Genomic DNA, 17,871 nt, shown 5'->3' on the forward strand with positions numbered 1-17,871 from the left:
CCACAGTTCAGTGATCCTGCAGGAACATCAGCCATTTGCTGTGCAGCTTTGCAGATTCAAAGGCAAAAGGATGCTGAGGAATGGAAGCGGCACCTGTCTGCAGCTGCTCAAATGAAATGCGTCTCTTCCCAGCCATCTCTTGTAGCAGCCGTGTGATCCCAGGGAAAGATGTGGTTGTGCTAAAGAGTTGCAGACGGGTGTTACTAAAGTGTGGCAAAGCTCTCTTAGTTTATTTGGGGGATGGGATTGCTGGATGGCGTTCTGAGGTGTTGTAGGCACCAGGTGGTCATTTCTGGCCTGCTCTAATAATAAGCAAACACGGGAGCGATAAGGAGAAAGGTAGAGACCTCTTGCTCTTCCACAAAGCAGTGGCGGGGCCGTATCTGGAGAAGAAAAGCAACAGGCGACCCCTGCTGGAGAATCCAGTAAGCTGCAGGAGAGCTCACCATCTAGACCAGCTCTAAGGTCAAGGCAAGAAATTTGCAAGTTAGAGCATCTCCATCTAGGAAGTCAAGCCCTTTGTGCTGGCAAACTCAAGAAACAACCACTTGGATTCTTGAAATGACCTTTATTGCTAGTAGGGTAATATAACAGAACCTTGAAATTCTCCAGATCCACTTATACCTGCCATAATTGAGGTGGAGTTCCTCTGAGTCTTTCTCGTGATTCTTCCCTCCCCTGGACTAAGGAATCTTTTCTGTAATGGCCCAGCTTCCTTTTCCATGCTCCCAGGGTCCATCCCGTCTAGCTTCTGCTTAAGATCTCCAAGGAAGAAAAATTCATTTTCTTATCATCCCTTTAAGGAATCAGTTCCATTGACACGTCACTCCTGTCACCGAAGAATTCCCCCTCATGCACCCTGTTCAGTCCCCTCCCCTGCTTCTTGCTTCACGCAATAGTCTAGATCAAGGTTTCTTAAGCTTTTGCTTGCAGGACCCCTTCCCACTGTTAAAAATTATGGAGGACCCCAAAAGAGCTTTTGTTTGAATGGGTTATATTTATCAATATTTACTGTACTAAAAATTAAAATTGATGCATTCATAGAATATTGTTTGATTGACTGAATCATGGAAAAATAACAATATTAAACCCATTAGGTATTAACATAAATAAAATATTTGTCATGAAAAAAACCTATTTTTAAAAAAACATAAAAATAATGAGAAAAGTGACATCGTTTTAAACTTTTGCAAATATCCTTGATATCTGGCAAATAATTTTGATTTCATGGGCCCCTGAGCGGATTCCTATTCAGTTTGCGATTAGCTATATATCTCCTCATTTTATCTTATTTGCTACCTTGGGGCACACCTTTACATTGACCTCTTGAATGTCATGTTTTGCTGACAGCTATTTTGTTCCTGTCTTTTGAGGAGCCGGCTTTCCCTTTCGTGTTTGTGTCATTTCCTGGTCTGAGAAAAGGTTTCTTCCATTCCTTCGACCCAGTTGAGATGAATAACCTTTTTCATAGCCAGGGATCAGGCGACATTTCCCAAAAGCCGGCTCCGCAAAAGGCAGGAATAAAATAATTGTCAGCAAAAAGGTGACATTCAAGAGATCAATGTAAAGGTGTGCCCCAAGGTAACAAATAAGGTAAAATGATAAAATAATAAAATATTACTCATAATATTAAATATAATACTATTATTATTTATTAAAATAAATAATAATATTAAATAATAAGGAAGTGATAAAATAATAAAATAAGATCCAATGAAAATCTATTTATTTCACCGGGGGTATAACAGTGAACTACCACCAGAGGGGAGCATAGATGACAGTTTTCAGTCCCTTTTTTCTGAATTTCTGGTGTTTCTTTAAATGAAAGACATACATTAAATCTACTGAATACTTAACATGGCTCTTTCACAATAACTTGTGCCATCATTCAGTGGTTTGTTTCCGAATCTTGGCAGTGTGGTCTTGCTGGGCTCCAAGAGTTGGAAACAACTCCCCACCCCCAAGAACCTGGGAGGGTCAAAAATCCTCAGGCTTTACCCACTGCTAATACTGTAATGCCTTCTCTTTTCTATTTTACTTGAGGATATTTCAACATAACGGGCAAGATTGTCTTCTCTTTACCCCCCCCCCCATGCTTTGCTTGCCAAGCATCAATGCCAAGGATGAATCTTCAGTGGGGGGGAGCTTGCTCAGCACTTAGGGATATTTTTGTCATTGTACTTATTATTCTACTGCTGTTGATTACAGGTAGTCCTTATTTAGCAACCACAATTGGGTCTGGCAACTTGGTCATTAACTGAAGTGGTCATTAAGTGAAACCATGACTCTGCTTACGATCATACTTCAGCTTTCCTTTGCTTTACAGACCTGTGAAGGGCATAAATGTGCAGATTGATCGCAAAGTTACTTTTTCATCACCACTGTAATGGTGAACAGTCGCTAAACGAGGCAGTCACTAAATGAGGGCTACCTGTATAACCTTCACTTTATTCTACTTCTTTCCCATTTGAGCCTCATTCTTGAGTTCTTTTCTAGTATGGCGCAGGCATGATGGTTTTAACTATATTTTTCTCCATTCTTCACAGGTGAAATTTACCCTGTGCTAGAGAACTTGAGGTAGTGTCTCTTTCAGCGACGTTCTCATTTTGCTCATCTCATTCTTGCAAGGGGTGTTTGCACACAAGTTTCTCGACAGCTATTTCCCCATTCCATTTCTAATTCCCAAATTCCAGAATGATTCAACTGATTTGCGCTTCTTGATTTCTCTGCTGGGTGGAACACTGGGCACAGATTTTGCATGGAAAGTTGCTGGAAAGAAAACCTTTCCCTGCCCAGTGCTGTAGCTATTTCAGTTCTAACCACTTGTCATCTCTGTTCAAAATCCTTGATGCCCCACCCAAGCTACTGCCAGTTCTGCAGCTCCTCTTCTCAATTTTCATGAAACAAATGGTTAACACTCCATTTAACCCATGTTTTCAGTTTATGTCCCTTTATGCATTACAAAATATATGACACCTAGAATCTTCTTCAATATATCTTTAGTGCATACAATGGAGAAGTATAGTTTCTTCAGGTAATAAATATATTGATTGAATTCATTTTTCTTTAACTTATGGATCTAGAACCTGCTTCAGGAATGTAGCATCTCTTCATTTTTGCCTATTTAGAAGCAAGAAAGTTAATACTGAATACAGAAGAAACCATCGACTTTATAATGAAGAAAGTCATATATTCTGGAGAGAAACAGAATGCACTAATTTTCGGGAAGAAGAAAAATGACTAAGACGTGGCTGATAGTTTTCATTTTGCCCCATGAAATGTTGTTTACTAAGTTCTGTTTTCTGAATCTGAATTACTATCACTATTAGCAGTTTTAGCTTCGAAGCCTTTATTTTAATCACTATCACTTTTATGGATTTCTGAAAACACAGGTTTGTCTGCATAGAAACAAGCTGCTTCTCTACCCTTTCAAAAAGAACATTGGCCTGTTTCTTTTATATCCTAACTCTTCATTTAAAAAAAAAATCAGAAAATATTTGCTAATTGATGTATTTTTCATTTTTTCCTATTTATTGGGGGGGGAGCTAAAACCCCACAAAAATATACAGGAAAAATGGGAAAGAACCAAGATTCCCCCCCCCTTATTTAGTGCTCCCCCCCCCCAGGCTTTCAGCTTTCTAGGCCAGTGTTTCTCAACCTCAGCAACTCTAAGATGTGTGGACTTCAACTCCCAGAATTCCCTAGCCAGCATGCTGGCTGGGGTATTCTGGGAGTTGTAGTCCACACATCTGTTGCTGAGGTTGAGAAACACTGTTCTAGGCAGTGGTCTGTAATCAGGAATGGTGGGCTGTCTATATCAATAGTACCAGACACTTAATGGACGCTTCTTCTCACCAACTGTATTTGCATTGTCTTTCTTTCAATTACTGCCAGAAAGCAATTTCAAAACAAAGAAGCAAAAATCAGGTGGGGAAACCACAGACATTTGTGATTCAACAAGCTTATATATCAGTTCTGAAGAAAATGAACTCATGACCAAGTAAATAACTGATTTAGTAGAAAGCTGCAATGACATTCAGCATGTGACTTGTGAGTAAAAGCTGTGAAGAAACAGCTTTCTTCAAAATCGCAACAAAAAAAAGACTCCTTTTTTTTTTTTAATGCCTATATGTTTTCTCATATCTCTGTCACAAGAGTTTCCAACCACTGGATATTTTACAGGATCAGTCACTCTCACACAACCACAGCTGCTGTTGTTTCAAAGAAAATCTTGAGCAGCACCAGTAAAAACAATGAAATTCTCCCCGTCACTTCCTTTAATTCAGTTTCTATTTTCATCACTTTTCACTGTGGCATGTAGATGCTACATACAACGAATGTGTGTGTGAATCTTCCAGACTTATGAGAAGAAAGATTTTGGGTCTTTCAACAGCTTGATGGCACTGGACAAGATGATGATCAAGAGATCTTGTCCAAATTCTGAGCTATGATCTTGACCATATCCCTATCAATGAAGATAGAAGAGTCACTGAAAATTAGAAACAACTATATTACATTATTCACATTTCCCCTTAGGAGTTATTTGTTCATAAGTAACTGCCCAAATGCCCAAAATATATAGCTGTCCTGGTTACCAGCCATTAAGAGGTAGCCTAGAACAGCCTTCTGAACCTAGGAGCACCCACAGCCAGGAGGACTCACTGAATCCCAAATCACCATGGTGGCTGAAGAGTCTGAGAATTTGTAATTTATCTGGAGGGCAACAGGTTGAAGAAAGTTTGCCTAGATCAGATTTTTTTGAAATGCTTTTTCTGCCAATTAAGGATATGTGGCAATAAAGTGATACTACTGGAAAGGACTTGCCCTGAATTTTCAGGCCGTTAAATTTCTGTGCATGCATGACTCAGGCATTCTGCCTGTGCATTAGATGTATATCCAGCTGTCATTCAAGAGCACAAGGCAGCATGCATAGCGCTCTCCTTCTAGTTTTTCCCATAGCGGCAACTTTGTGAAGTAGGTTGGACTGAGACAGACTGATTGGCCCAAAGTCATCTAGTGGGTTCCCATGGCTGAGAACAGATTAGAACCGGGGTCTCCCTACTCCTATGACTTCACCTTCATCATTCTACTATGCTAACTCTTTTGGACTTCTGCAGGATCTTAAACCTATCAGAGATTTCTCTCATTTATCCCCCCCCCCCATACCGCCAAATACAGGAAATCGCACTGCTGTTGTTCAGTGATTTGCCTCTGAATTTCAGAGTTAGGGTGGAAAAAAGGAGGAAGAAAAATAGCTAGGGATCATTAAATGTCCATGTCTTTTGCTCCCACAGTGGCCCAAGTTATTTTCTCTGGAAACACTCTAAGCAGGGAAGGAGCAGAGCTGGAATCCAAGAGTGGCTGATATTAGGAAACAGAATTGGCCTCTACTAGAATCATAGAAGGGACTTTGAAGATCTTCTTGTCCAACCCCCTGCCCAGAACAGGAATCATCACCCCATTCTGGACAAATGGCTCACCCATCTTTTCTTGAGACTTCCAGGGATGGAGCAGGAGGCAGCCTGCAGGAAGCAGCCTGTTCCATTGCTTAATACAGTGTTGTCCAAACTTGGCCACTTTAAGATGAGTGGACTTCAACTCCCAGAATTCTGGGAGTTGAAGTCCACTCATCTTAAAGTGGCCAAGTTTGGACAACACTGGCTTAATAGCTCTCCCAGTCAGGAAATTCCTCCTCAATTCAAGTTCATGTAGTCTCATAAATAGAAGAGGCCTGCCAATTCTGCACAGAACCTGCAAATGAGTTTGAATGCTGCCTTTAAGTGCATTTCTCTTTCGAGCAACTTCTAGCATCTTTTGAGCAGTGGGTGGCTGGAAAATTCTGGGATTTGAAGTCCACCCATCTTAAAGTTGCTGAGGTGGAGAAATACTGTTCTAGAGTTACCCAATCGTCAGTGTGCCAAAGTAACGTAAATGAGGGCAGGCTTTCTCTCGCCAAAACTGGCTGGGTGATGCTATGAAGATGCGGTAAGTCTCTAGTATGGAAATAGGCTACATCAATCAAAGCAAAATAAAGAGTATTTGGGAAGGGGCACTGAGAGTCCTTTTCAAATAGGAGGTGCAAATAATACATTGATTGGGTATTGATCATCCCACTCTAAACCAAGCTTGCATGTTGGCCATTTCATAGTCATTCATCAGCAACTGACTAATTTCCAGTCAACATGCTGGTGTACAATTTATTCATATTTAGGAGACTAATTGAGTGAAAATTTGCAGGGTCAGTTTGATCTCTTTATAAATTGGCACAGTAATTCATCAACCCTAATCCTTGGGGATCTGTAGGAAGTGAGCAGTATCAATAAATAAAGATGCCAATACTGGTGCTGACCAATCAAAATTTACTTTTAATAATTCAGCCAGAACCAAGTTTCTCCTGGCTGGTTTACCATTTTTCAGTTGCAGAGTAAGTTTGAAAATCTCAGAAGGGGACACCCAGGAGCCAAATCTGCAATATAATCTGGATTTAAGAGAGATCAGACCTGATTCATCATTAGAGAAGTGCTCAACGTATGCCTTTGATGGTATGCACCCAGCACAACAAAGGTGATGTAGATGTAATATGCCACCAGTTTCATCATTCCTGATGCTGTATATTGGCGTCGATGAGCAGTTATACTGGAGCACCTCATAACCATGGCTGCTCAAACTCTGCTTAAAGACCTTCAGCAAAACACAGCTGCTCAACCCTTTAGGTTATTCAGTCTTTGGTGACTGCTCATTGATGGAGATTGGGGCCATCAATTTGTCTTTGTGTCTGTCCCATCACACAAGGTCATGGGGAGTTTAAGATGCAGAGAACAACCAGGTAAACCTGCTCTTTTCCTTAGAAGGAAGGCAACGGATGCCAAAATTAGGAATGATTAAGAATAAAAGTAAGTTTACTTAACCAGGTACAAGTCTTCCAAACAAAATGAAACCTACCCACATCTGACAACCTCTCGGTGTAACAGGACTGACATCTGGATAGCAGTGGATTCATAAAGGGTGGCATAATGTAAACCGATTTAGAGTGGTTTCCACATTCTGAATTATAATAGGAGAGATTAGGGGTGGGGATAGACCAGGAAGGGCCTTCCAATGAGGAGATGGTACCTAGAGGGACCCCACTGCTGAGTTTCCCTCTTGTAAAACAGCCTACCCCCAGACATTTGGACCACCCATCCTTAGTTTGGTTCCCAGGAGAAGGGAAAATCTGCCTCTTCCAGAGAAAGTTTGGGGTCGAATGGTGGTCCATCAGGTGGTTGTTAGTGATTATCATGTTTGCTGAAAGCCCCACAGAGCCCGTGGGGACTGAGCAGCACAGAAACCTAAATAAATATATAGATTGGTTTGCATCTAAATGCAAGTTTATCTAATTTCTCATTTTTGAACTAATTTCCTTTAAGTGATATCACTGAAAGTTTGTCAAAATTTGCTAACAAGAAAAAAAATGGACATTAAGGGAAAGTCAGCACCAAAACATTCTTATCTGTGATGGAATGGAATTATGAAGGCCAGGCTCAGGGAGATAAACATTTTTTTAGCTTGCCGGAGGAGCGTGGGAGCTACAAGAGGATGAGACTGGCACCTCCCTGAGGAATTCACACTGTTGTGGCTGGAGGACTTGGGAGATGGGGTTTCAGTCTGGGAAGATTCTTGCTAGAGGTTGTAGCTAATAAACATAGCTGAACTGAATTTACATTGTCTCTTGGAGTTCCTTGGGCTAGGCCTGACATTATCTATGAAAACTAACATGTTTTTTTATATGTGTGGGGGCCTTCGAGTCAGTGTTGATTCCTGGCGACTGCTTGGACAAGTCCTAGCAGTTTTCATGGCAACCATTTTTGGAAGTGGTTTGCCATTGTCCTTCTCCTCCTCCTCCTCCTTCGTCGGGCAGAGAGAGAGAGGGACTGGTCCAAAGTCCTCCAGCTGGCTTCATGCCTAAGGTAGGACTAGAACTTACAGTCTCCCGGTTTCTAGCCTGATGCCTTCACCCCTACACCAAGCTGGCTTCCATATAACGAAGTATTAGGGGATCATTTTTTGCAAGAGTATTGTACCTGAAACAAAATGGTAAGAAAAAAAATGCAGTAAACTGTCCATAGAGGGAGCAAGTTATCTCTTTTCTTATGGACTCTGTTTTATGCCCAGCTGTGCGGTTGTTCAAGAGGCTGCTTTTCACATCAGACGACACTGAAAAGCTATAATTGGAGGAAATTAATAGTGGGCTGGAGGGGAGGTTAGGGAGAGGCATGACACAGAAGTTTAACTTCAGTTGACATTTAACTTCAGGATTAAATCTTCTTCAGCAGAAGGTCCTGGGAGGGAGGGCTAAAGTTGGGGAGAGGAGAAACCGTTGGACCAAGTCCACTATAGAGTGCAGAGGATCCTTGCACCAGCCTAAAACCCAAATTGGAGAGCCAAGGGCAGCACAATGGCCAACTTTGAATTGTATTTTGCCAGTGGCTTCCTTGGCAGCAATGCAGAAGCAAATATGCTGCGTCTTTCTGGAATGGTCAGGATTCTGGGATGGTCAAGTCCAGCCTGGATGCCCCCGTGGTCTTCATCTAAGCGTTAACCAGACCTGACTCCTTTTAGCTTCCGAGCCTCAACAGATTTAACTGGTTATGAGGATTTCCTGTTCCTGTAAAACCACCGCAGTGCTACATGGTTGGTAGTGTGGGAAAGCTGTCAAGAGGGGAATTGAAGATTAAAACCGTCTCACGCCACGTCCCCGAAAGGGTTCATTTGTTGAGCAATGCACGCTTTTTTTTTTTTTCCGGTGATGTAATCCTGGGGTATTTTTGTGCTGGTATTAAAGCCAGGTTGTCTGCATCTGGATGACAGTCTGGACTTGTTTCTACGGTAGAAGCATCTACAATCAGTTGGAAGTTGGTGTAGAAGATTACATAGATTCATGGACAAATTTCAGAGAGGTGAGCAATGGGATGGAAGGTATTTACAGCACATTCTCTTGGCTTTCTGATTCAGGAAAGGGGGAAACGTAAGGATTTGTTCAACATATTGCTCTACTGAATTGCACCTAACGAAGCTGCAAGATGTAGGATTTTCTGCAACATTTCTTGATGAGGAAGAAAAAATATAGGCAAGCAGACATTCCACGGAGTTCCTTCCTCCGTTTATCCAGTTCCTCCCTATAGCTTTTGAATGCCCTATTTAATATCCCTAATGAAACCAAAACATCTTGCTTTCTAGACAGGAACTGATATTTGAATTCATAGCTCAGTTTTGGCACGAGATTTTTTTTTTTCTGTCCAGTGATTTCTAACACTCCAGACTTGGCTATTTTAGAGTTAAATTTCCTATAACACCAGGTTTCAATCTCTATCAACATGCTAACTGTTGTGTGCTAAGCAACATACATTCTGTATGAATGTGGTTAACAAAAGCTGTGAGACCAGCCAGCGTGGTTTGAAAACTCTGGGTTATTTTATGCGAATTCACCCCAATTGTATGTATTGTCGAAGGCTTTCACGGCCGGCATACGATGGCTGGTGGGGGTCTTCCGGGCTGTGTGGCCGTGGTCTTGAAGTTTTGTTTCCTAACGTTTCGCCAGCACCTGTGACCGGCATCTTCAGAGGGCAGGAGCACAGACAGGAGCGGTTCTCTCTGTGCCCAGCCAGTGCCCAGAACTGCTCTGTGCCCAGTTCTCTCTGTGCCCAGAACTGCTCCTGTCTGTGCTCCTGCCCTCTGAAGATGCCGGTCACAGATGCTGGCGAAACGTTAGGAAACAAAACTTCCAGAACACGGCCACACAGCCCGGAAGACCCACACTGACCATCACCCAATTTTATTTTATTCAACAAAATCTGAGTTAAATAAGCTGTGGAGCAACTCACAATTATGGATCAGATCTTGCTTTCTGAACAAATCTTGCATTTCAAACAGGCTCCAAAGCCCATTTTCTGGCATCTATTTTAGAATTATCTCCCTCATTATTTCAAGTAGAGGGGAGACTGAGAGCTTTCACTGATATCAATGGGAAAGATTTAAATTCATCCCTGGAGAGAAATGGACATTAAAAGTGATGAAGATATGAACTGAATCCAGGGAATTGTTTATTTTATGTAATTTGCATCTCCCCATTCCCCAGCCTAACACTTTAACCACTAAACCACACTTCCCATACTAGTAATTTGGATTTTGCTTATTTAGTATCACAAGAGTATAATTTTGTTTTCCTTGTGTCCACAAAAGTTTTGAATTTACAGCAAGTTTCATTCATTAAAATGAAAATAATAGATAAGATTGTGAGTGTTCTTTTCTCTGTAATAACGCAAGATTTCTAGGGTTTCTTTAATAACATTTTTATTAAGTGGAAATAACATTAAATAGGCAGTCCAAAGCAATCTTTTGCTCCCTTTCTCAATGAAGCTGTTTCTCACTATATACCAGGATGGGCAGAAAGCAACTTTGAATTTATTGGTAAATCTCTGAGGGGTTTTTTTGCAGCAGATTGGCTAAATTCCTTATGATTTTTAAAATTTTAAATATTTTTAAAATAATCAACAAATAATTCCTCTCCAGCTTAAAAGAAACTGTGTGCTTAAGCATTATAAGTTCCATTTCATTACAACAGCTGGATTCCATATTCATTTATTCTACACATCTATCTCTCCTGGCTCTAGGCTAGCTAGTTTTAAGGTGAGGGCTGGCCTTCGTGATGCCTTAAAAATAGTTATCATTCATGCTTGGAAAAACTGACTCTGTAGACCAAACTGTTTCAGATACTCCAGTGAATTCTGCATTACCGGCAACGCTATTCAGGAAAGGAAATGGATACGGTGTTTATCTCATCTGGATCTTTGCTATTTCGGTCTCCTTTTCAGCCGGCTGTGACAATGACACAAGTGAGTATTTACTTCCACTTTCAGTCACTAATGTACAGATTATATTGATGTTATTTTCCCCCAAACATAAAGCAGCTTTTTCTAAGGAACTTTCTACCAGCAGCAGCAGCAGGATCTGAATCTAAGCGGCTTCTCCTTAAATGGCATGTATTTTACTAAAGAGTGCTGTTCAGGAAATTAGCAGCACGGCAAAAGGCAATGATATTTTATTTTAAATTCTGGAATTGGAAGAACCATAGTACAGGCATTGTTCTGTTTACCTTGAACACCCTCCTGCTTACAGCATTTTGATGCAAGCTTTTTATACATTTCTTGAACATAGGTAAGCTTAAAGTCAGTGGGGCAATGCAAACAAAAGAAATTACAGAAATAATAGCAGAGGAGACAGCTTGATGAGTTTTAGTGGTCAGGAGGCTGGACTAATTAAGAACAGTGCTAGACACAATGATTCACAGTACAGGTAGTCCTCGCTTAATGACTGTTCATTTGGCAACCGTTCAGTTACGACGGTCCTAAAAAAAGCGACTTATGACCGGTGCCCAAAGTTACAACCGTTGCTGCACCCCACGGTCACGTGATTGCAATCCAGATGCTTGGCAACCAGCTCACACTTACGACAGTTAAAGCATTCCAGGGTCACATGACTGCCATTTGAGACCTTCCAGTAAGCAAAATCAATGGGGAACCATGTGATTCACTTAACGCACATGGTGATTCGCTTAATGACTGCTACAAAAAAGGTTGTAAAATCAGGTCCCATCATATGATGATTCACTTAACAACCACATCGCTTAGCTACCTAAATTCCAGTCCCAAGTATGGTTGTTAAACGAAGACTACCTGTACTTACTGAGATACAGGCACTTAACAGAAGCCTTGAGGGTTAACCAGAAGAATTTTAAGGAAGATTTAACCTTAGCTGAACTCCATCTGAGAGACCTAAAATCTTTAGCACTGGGAGTGTGTCTTTGTGGGGGGCAATCCAGTAATGCTCGACATAACACTGGAAAAGCAGGGAGGGTAATTCATGGGCAGAGGAACAAGAAGGAAGAAACTATGGAGGTTGATCTGTCCTTTTCTAAAACCCAAGACAGCCATGAGTAAACCAAGGAAAATAAAGAGTTTTTTTCTTTTTAAAGGAACAGTAGCAAAATGTAAGAGAGTAAAAGATACAGGAATATAAAGTTCATAACAGTATACACTGGGACAGTCACAGGGAGTGTCAAAAAAGTCAAGATGGTGGCCTTCTTGTACAGAATTGCTAATTTAGTTCGTTGACTCCTCCTATACTTAAAACATATGGATTCTTTTCTCTTTCCCTTCCTCTAAGACAAGGCTGAAAGCAGCAGAAAATCTAACCTTTTTCTTTTCTCCCTTCCTCCCATTCAATATTGTAGAGCACTGGAGGCAGAGTGCCACTTAATTTTTCATGTTTAAAATTAATGGTCAAGTACCATTGTGTCAAAACTTAAATTAGACTGGAATCCATCTACGTCTGTCTGTACCCACATCTGCATCTTTCTATCTCCATCTCTATCTTCATCTTCACAATTGTCCTCCTAACAAATATTGTATTAATGCCTCTTTTATCAAACTAAAAATTACAGTTGGTTAACAAATTTTGGAGGTGTCTGGGCACCACATTCTAGTTCTGAAACCACCTGCAGTTTCAGGGCCTCTCATTCTGCACTTCTGCCTTACTTTTGTTACATGCCTCCTCTTATAAAAAATCCTACTGATCCAGCCCTTCTTTTGAAGCTGGGTTATTTTTCTCCATATTCATTCATTGCTTTTTGACAGATAAAGATAGGCATTGTGGTTTCCTGGCCAAATGCTGTATACTTCTGGCCTAAACAGTTTTGCATGCCTGAGATGGGAGGAAACTAAGCATTTGTTCCAATAGAAGAGACTCTCTGTAGCTCAGGGTTGAACTGTGGAGTCCTTGGTGCTCTCTGAGCTTGGTGGTTTGCCTGCATACGTTTCATTACCCAACTAGGTAACATCATCAGTGCTAGTGAGTGTGTACCCCAGTATTACCTAGCTGGGTAATGAAACGTCTGCAAGTAAACAACCAACCTCAGTAAGCCTTTGTTCTTCTCTTAACAGACGATAACAACTGCCTTCAAAAGACCATATCTGTGCAGGAAGGAGAAACCGTGGAAATACCCCTGAATCCCTCTGAAATGATCCAGGACGTGTGCATCTGGAGCAATTCAACTTCTCGATGGGAGAATGCGTGCCACTTTTCTAATGGAGTTTGCCGAACACTTCTTATTGATTTCAAGGAGGACATTTCCATCAAAGGAAACAAATTTGAACTAAAGAACGTGAGCTCCCAAGCCAGCAGGATTTACAAGCTTCTGGATAAGCCTGGAAATTGCATGATGTCAATGCGGGTCTCTGTATTAAGTAAGTTTGTGCAGGTGCTGTTTAAAGTGCAGACGTTGGGGTTGTGTCTGCCAAGTGGGTTTGGGCACACCGTGAACCAAGTTCATCCAATCCCCATTTTTGACAACCCCAGATTGCCCAGAAATCATGGCAAATAGCTGAGGAACAGCAGTCCAATTTCCTATTCTTCACTGTTAAGCATTTTTATAACAACTAAAAAATCTTCCCAAAAATGGGGTGCGTAATGACATGGAGGAATACTAGGATTTCTAGCTCTGGCCACATCAGTGATGACACCCCATCATGGAGTGTTTGTCCACCATCTTCCTTTATTTAAAGGGTATAGAGATGCCAAGAGGGTTTTAGCTTGGGAAGGCAGTGTGCCAATTTTAAGTACTTTATCCTGGAGAATCTTTCAGTTTGGATAGATGGTGAAGCATGAATAACGGTGTTGATAGAAGAGAAAGAATGGCTATTGAGGAAGGGGACAGTCTGGGAAACTAGGAAGAAATAGAATGGATGGGTTGGGTGAAGACAGCCATATCCACAGAAATCAAGCCAGTTGGGAGAACATGGCTTGTCCCAGGTGACCAAGAACAGTGGCCTCTATGACTGTTTTGCCTGCACCCAAGGACAGTCATACCTATGGGTGACACCATTTGGAAACAAGTTGGAGGCCAACATGAGAGAAGGAGACGCCAGCAGAAATGGGAGTAGGCAGCCTTAGCTAACAGACCAGGAGGAGGAGGAGAAGGAACCCCATAAAGAATTGGGTGAAAATTTGTGGCTGGGGTTGAACTGGGCCTGTTGGGCATGTGGAAGGATGTATCATGGGAATGCTAAGAGCTGGCATGAGTAGGAATTATTGATTTCTTGATTTATTAGATTTATATCCTGCCTTTTGTAGCAGGAGCTCAAGGCAGCATTTATAATGCTCCCTTCTATTTTTCCCCATAACAACCCTGGAAGGTAGGTTGGGCTGAAAGAGAAGGACTAGCCCAAAGTTCTCCAGGAAGTTTCTATGACTGATGGGGGGGGGGGGGGCTAGAACCTGAGTCACCCCCTTCCTAGGCCAGGACCTTCACCTCTCCACCACAATGGCTGTTGGACTGAGAAGGAGGGACTGACTACTGAACCTGGGTCTCCCTGGAGCCAATCCAACACCTTCACAGTACCCCCAACTGGCTCTCAAAGAATAAAGAATATAAAAAATGATAGTTAAATAGAAGAAGCTATCTAGCCACTGTTAATCAGTGATGAAATGTATAATAATATGGCCATATGAATTGTTAAGAAACTGTTATTCATGCCTGGAAGATTGGCATACGTCCTTTTTCCTCATCCTTTTGTTATTTTCTGACTTTGCATAATGTGTTCATGCATATATTTATATCTCCTATATTTTCTGCAGGTCTTAGGTTGAACATAATTTGCATAACCTGGCTTACTGCATTCTATTTTATTTCAGTCAAGGCTTCCTCCCCTCTATTCAGATTTAAATATATCTATTATTAAATAGATACAATGGATTTATTCAGGGACATCTGCAGGTTATGGTAAAAGGATGGTGTCCACCACAGTGCAATCAAAGCTCTGCCAGTGTTTTATGGGAATTGATGCACATAAAAAATAGGTGGAGCTTCATGTACCTTTGCGGCCACCATCTTGATTTTTTTTAACATACCCTGAGGACAGCCTTGGGTTTAGTATACCAAAAGGTGCAAGACTGAGGTAGGTTGTTTTTCTCAATGTTTTTCCAATCTCCCTGCTCATTTCTTCCAGGTGCAAAGCCTACCATTTCATCCTCACGATCGGGAGCCTTCAACATCCACTTGGAAAAATGGAGTAAGTGGAGGTGGGGGAAGCAAGAAAAGATGCTTGCATTCTTCTAGCATTTCTGCTATAGATTCTTAAATAGGAATGGAAGAAAAATTGGCTGTGTCTGCATTTTAATGACTTTAATGACTTAAGAGTCATTAGCACGTCCCAGATCTAAACATTGAGTGTACTGAACTACACTTTCCATCATCTCAAGATAACATGGACCAATGCTGAGTTGGAACCAGGGCATTGGGTTAGACCATATAGCTATAGGCCAGGGACCAGAAATCTTTTTAAGATAGGCTTGCCCAATTCTGTAACAGAGCCTGGGCACCAAAAATGTTTAAAATAAAATTGGCCAAGATCCTGGGGAATTCTGGGAGTTGAAGTCCATACTTCTGCAAGCCACCAAAGTTGAGGAACACTGCTATAGAGGATTGTATGGGTAATTTCAACTGAACTAGAATATTTTCTGCAACCTTCCTTCATGATATTGCTTCTTTTATGGGGCATTACTACAGTACGCACTGTTTATTTTATTTATTTTTCCCACCATTTCTTTCCTTACATGTGTGTTGGTCTTTGACAGTAAATCGGTAAGATAAAGTAAAGTTCACCCTTTGTGTTGCATATTTAGAAGTTCCTGCACAAAAATTCACCCTAGTTTCAAACAAGCAGAGGGTTGCTAAAGCCTAAAATGAAAGTGCCAAGTCAGAGTGGGAGGATTTCAGAATCTCTAGCATGACATCCTGCAGAATCAGTGGCACATGATGGTGAATCACTCTGTCTGGGCTATTCTGTCATTTCACGGAACTGAACTAGCAACTGTTTTTCTGGTGAGAAAAACAAGAATCCGCATTCATAAGTGGCTGAAAGGAGAACTCATCAGGAAGTTAGGAAAAGATGTAAAGAAGAAGGCACAGGCCAACAGGTCCTGATTCTTCCAAGCTCCTGGGAGGAAGGTGTAGAACTGCAGTGATCAGAGATGTCCACAGGGTGCGCTCCCAAAAGTCAAGATGGCAGCTGTGACAATGGGATTGAAGAACTGTGACACCCATAAAAATGGATGGGGCTTTGATTACCCTTTGTGGTCCCATAAAGTCAACATGTTGCAGATGCCATGTTGACTTTATGGGACCACACCCTGTGGACACCCCTGGCAGTGACAAAATTTACCAGCCCGTAGGGGGTGTATGGGGGTGTGTTTGTGGCTGCCTCCCTACCTGTTAAAATTCAGAATGGGGCATGAAATCATCCTCACTCATCAGGCCTTTGGATGATCAGATTTCATAGGAAGGTTGATGTTGTATATTACTGGCTTGGTTTGTATTTTTTTAGTGTTTTAGCTTGTGATTTCATGGTTAATAAATCAGCCGCCCAACCAACCCTGGAGGTGATCAGTCAAAGCGCTTAGGACAAATTACTGGCAGTGGGTCACTCTCTATCCATCAATTCCTACAACAGAGGGGTGCAGTTGGGGTGCCAAGACTGAGTGTGGCCCCAGAAATCCTGAACTGCCACCACCCCCAACAGCCCCTCTAGGGAAAGTCAACTAATTATTGTTTTTAATATGGCTTGACTGGGTAACCACCATAAGAAGTCTTCATGAAGTCCTACAGCTGGAAGGAGTTTTGGAGACATGTGGTTGAACCCTTTGTTCAGTGCAGGATGTTGTCGTAGCAGTAATATGCCCCGTGTAATACTATGTACTGATAATTAAGCAATACCAAATTTAGCTTTTGCCTGGCCTTAATCCCCTAGTTCAGTGTTACTCAACCTTGGCAGCTTTAACCTTTAACCTTGGCAGCATGCTGGCTGGGGAATTACGGGAGTTCAAGTCCACATGTCTTAAAGTTGCCAGGTTTGAAAAACACTGCCTCACACCCTCTGTCCCAGATCAGGATCTCTTCCTAACTAACACTAGGGAATTACCTTGTGATCTGGGGTATTACAATAGTTTTTTGGGAAGTGATTGCCTTTCTTCCAAGTCTTCTGATCATTGTTGATGGGAGAATGAGGTTTCTATTCTTTTATTAGCATATTAAGCAACAGGTATTAAGATGGGGGTGGGGGAAGAGGCATTATGGTTTGATGGAATTCTTCAAGACAAAGCACAAGTGGGTGGGTGGAGTGATGAGTGGGCAGTGTATCCTGGACACATAAATGTCCATATCACCATCATCTTCATCACCATCTTACATAAACACATACACGCATTTGCACACATAGACATGCATTTAGGATCAGAATCAATGGCGGACTCCTCCCTCCCTCCCCCCCAAATGTTTCTGCTCAACCAAGGATTGGATCACTAGATTTTTTTGGTACAGTAAGATTGCTTGCTTACATGGTGGAAAAGGTGCCCAAGGATTTTATCTCATTTCATCAGGTGATCTATCCCCAACCATCCAGCTACTGGCTGATCATCTGGACAAGGTTCCCCAGCCTTTTTTGGGTCATGGGACATCTGCAGTATATGGGATAAATGGATATTAGGTACATTAACCTACCTACCTACCTACCTATCTTTCTTCCTTCCACTTACAGGTGGTGTGACGTGGATGTACTCTCTAGCATCAATTCCAATATTAGCAATTTTAGATTACCTGTAAATGCACTGAAGACACCTCTCACTTGCCTTGCTGGACTTGCGCATGCACCCTTTTTTTATGTTTAAGTTATTTTCTTACTGTGCAATAAAGACTGTTTCCATGTTTGGTAATGAAAGAAATGTATGCAAAGAGGAAAAAATAATAGCGTGACCAAAGTGACAGAAAAATTTAGGAAGCGA

General features: G+C 41.6%; 1 protein-coding gene across 1 annotated transcript; it reads left to right on the plus strand.

The window, feature by feature from the left end:
• Window positions 1-8,827: 8,827 nt before the first annotated feature.
• Window positions 8,828-17,814, plus strand: LOC112542476 (uncharacterized). The gene is made up of 5 exons (XM_025175473.2): window positions 8,828-8,936; window positions 10,749-10,871; window positions 12,978-13,280; window positions 15,042-15,104; window positions 17,628-17,814. Exons 1-5 carry the CDS (start codon window positions 8,918-8,920, stop codon window positions 17,690-17,692), a joined length of 573 nt encoding a protein of 190 aa, XP_025031241.2. The 5' UTR covers window positions 8,828-8,917; the 3' UTR covers window positions 17,693-17,814.
• The last annotated feature ends 57 nt before the right edge of the window (window positions 17,815-17,871 follow it).

Source organism: Python bivittatus, unplaced genomic scaffold (assembly GCF_059951505.1).
Source record: "Python bivittatus isolate LINGU-HERP-01145 unplaced genomic scaffold, Pbiv_v1 ctg000080_np1212, whole genome shotgun sequence".
NCBI classification, from domain to species: domain Eukaryota; kingdom Metazoa; phylum Chordata; class Lepidosauria; order Squamata; family Pythonidae; genus Python; species Python bivittatus.

Excerpts from the sequence above, each read along its gene's own strand:
- LOC112542476 (XM_025175473.2), top strand. Across the intron at positions 10,872-12,977 it reads CGGCTGTGACAATGACACAA|ACGATAACAACTGCCTTCAA; the intron begins GTGAGTATTTAC and ends TTCTCTTAACAG. Across the intron at positions 15,105-17,627 it reads CATCCACTTGGAAAAATGGA|GTGGTGTGACGTGGATGTAC; the intron begins GTAAGTGGAGGT and ends TTCCACTTACAG.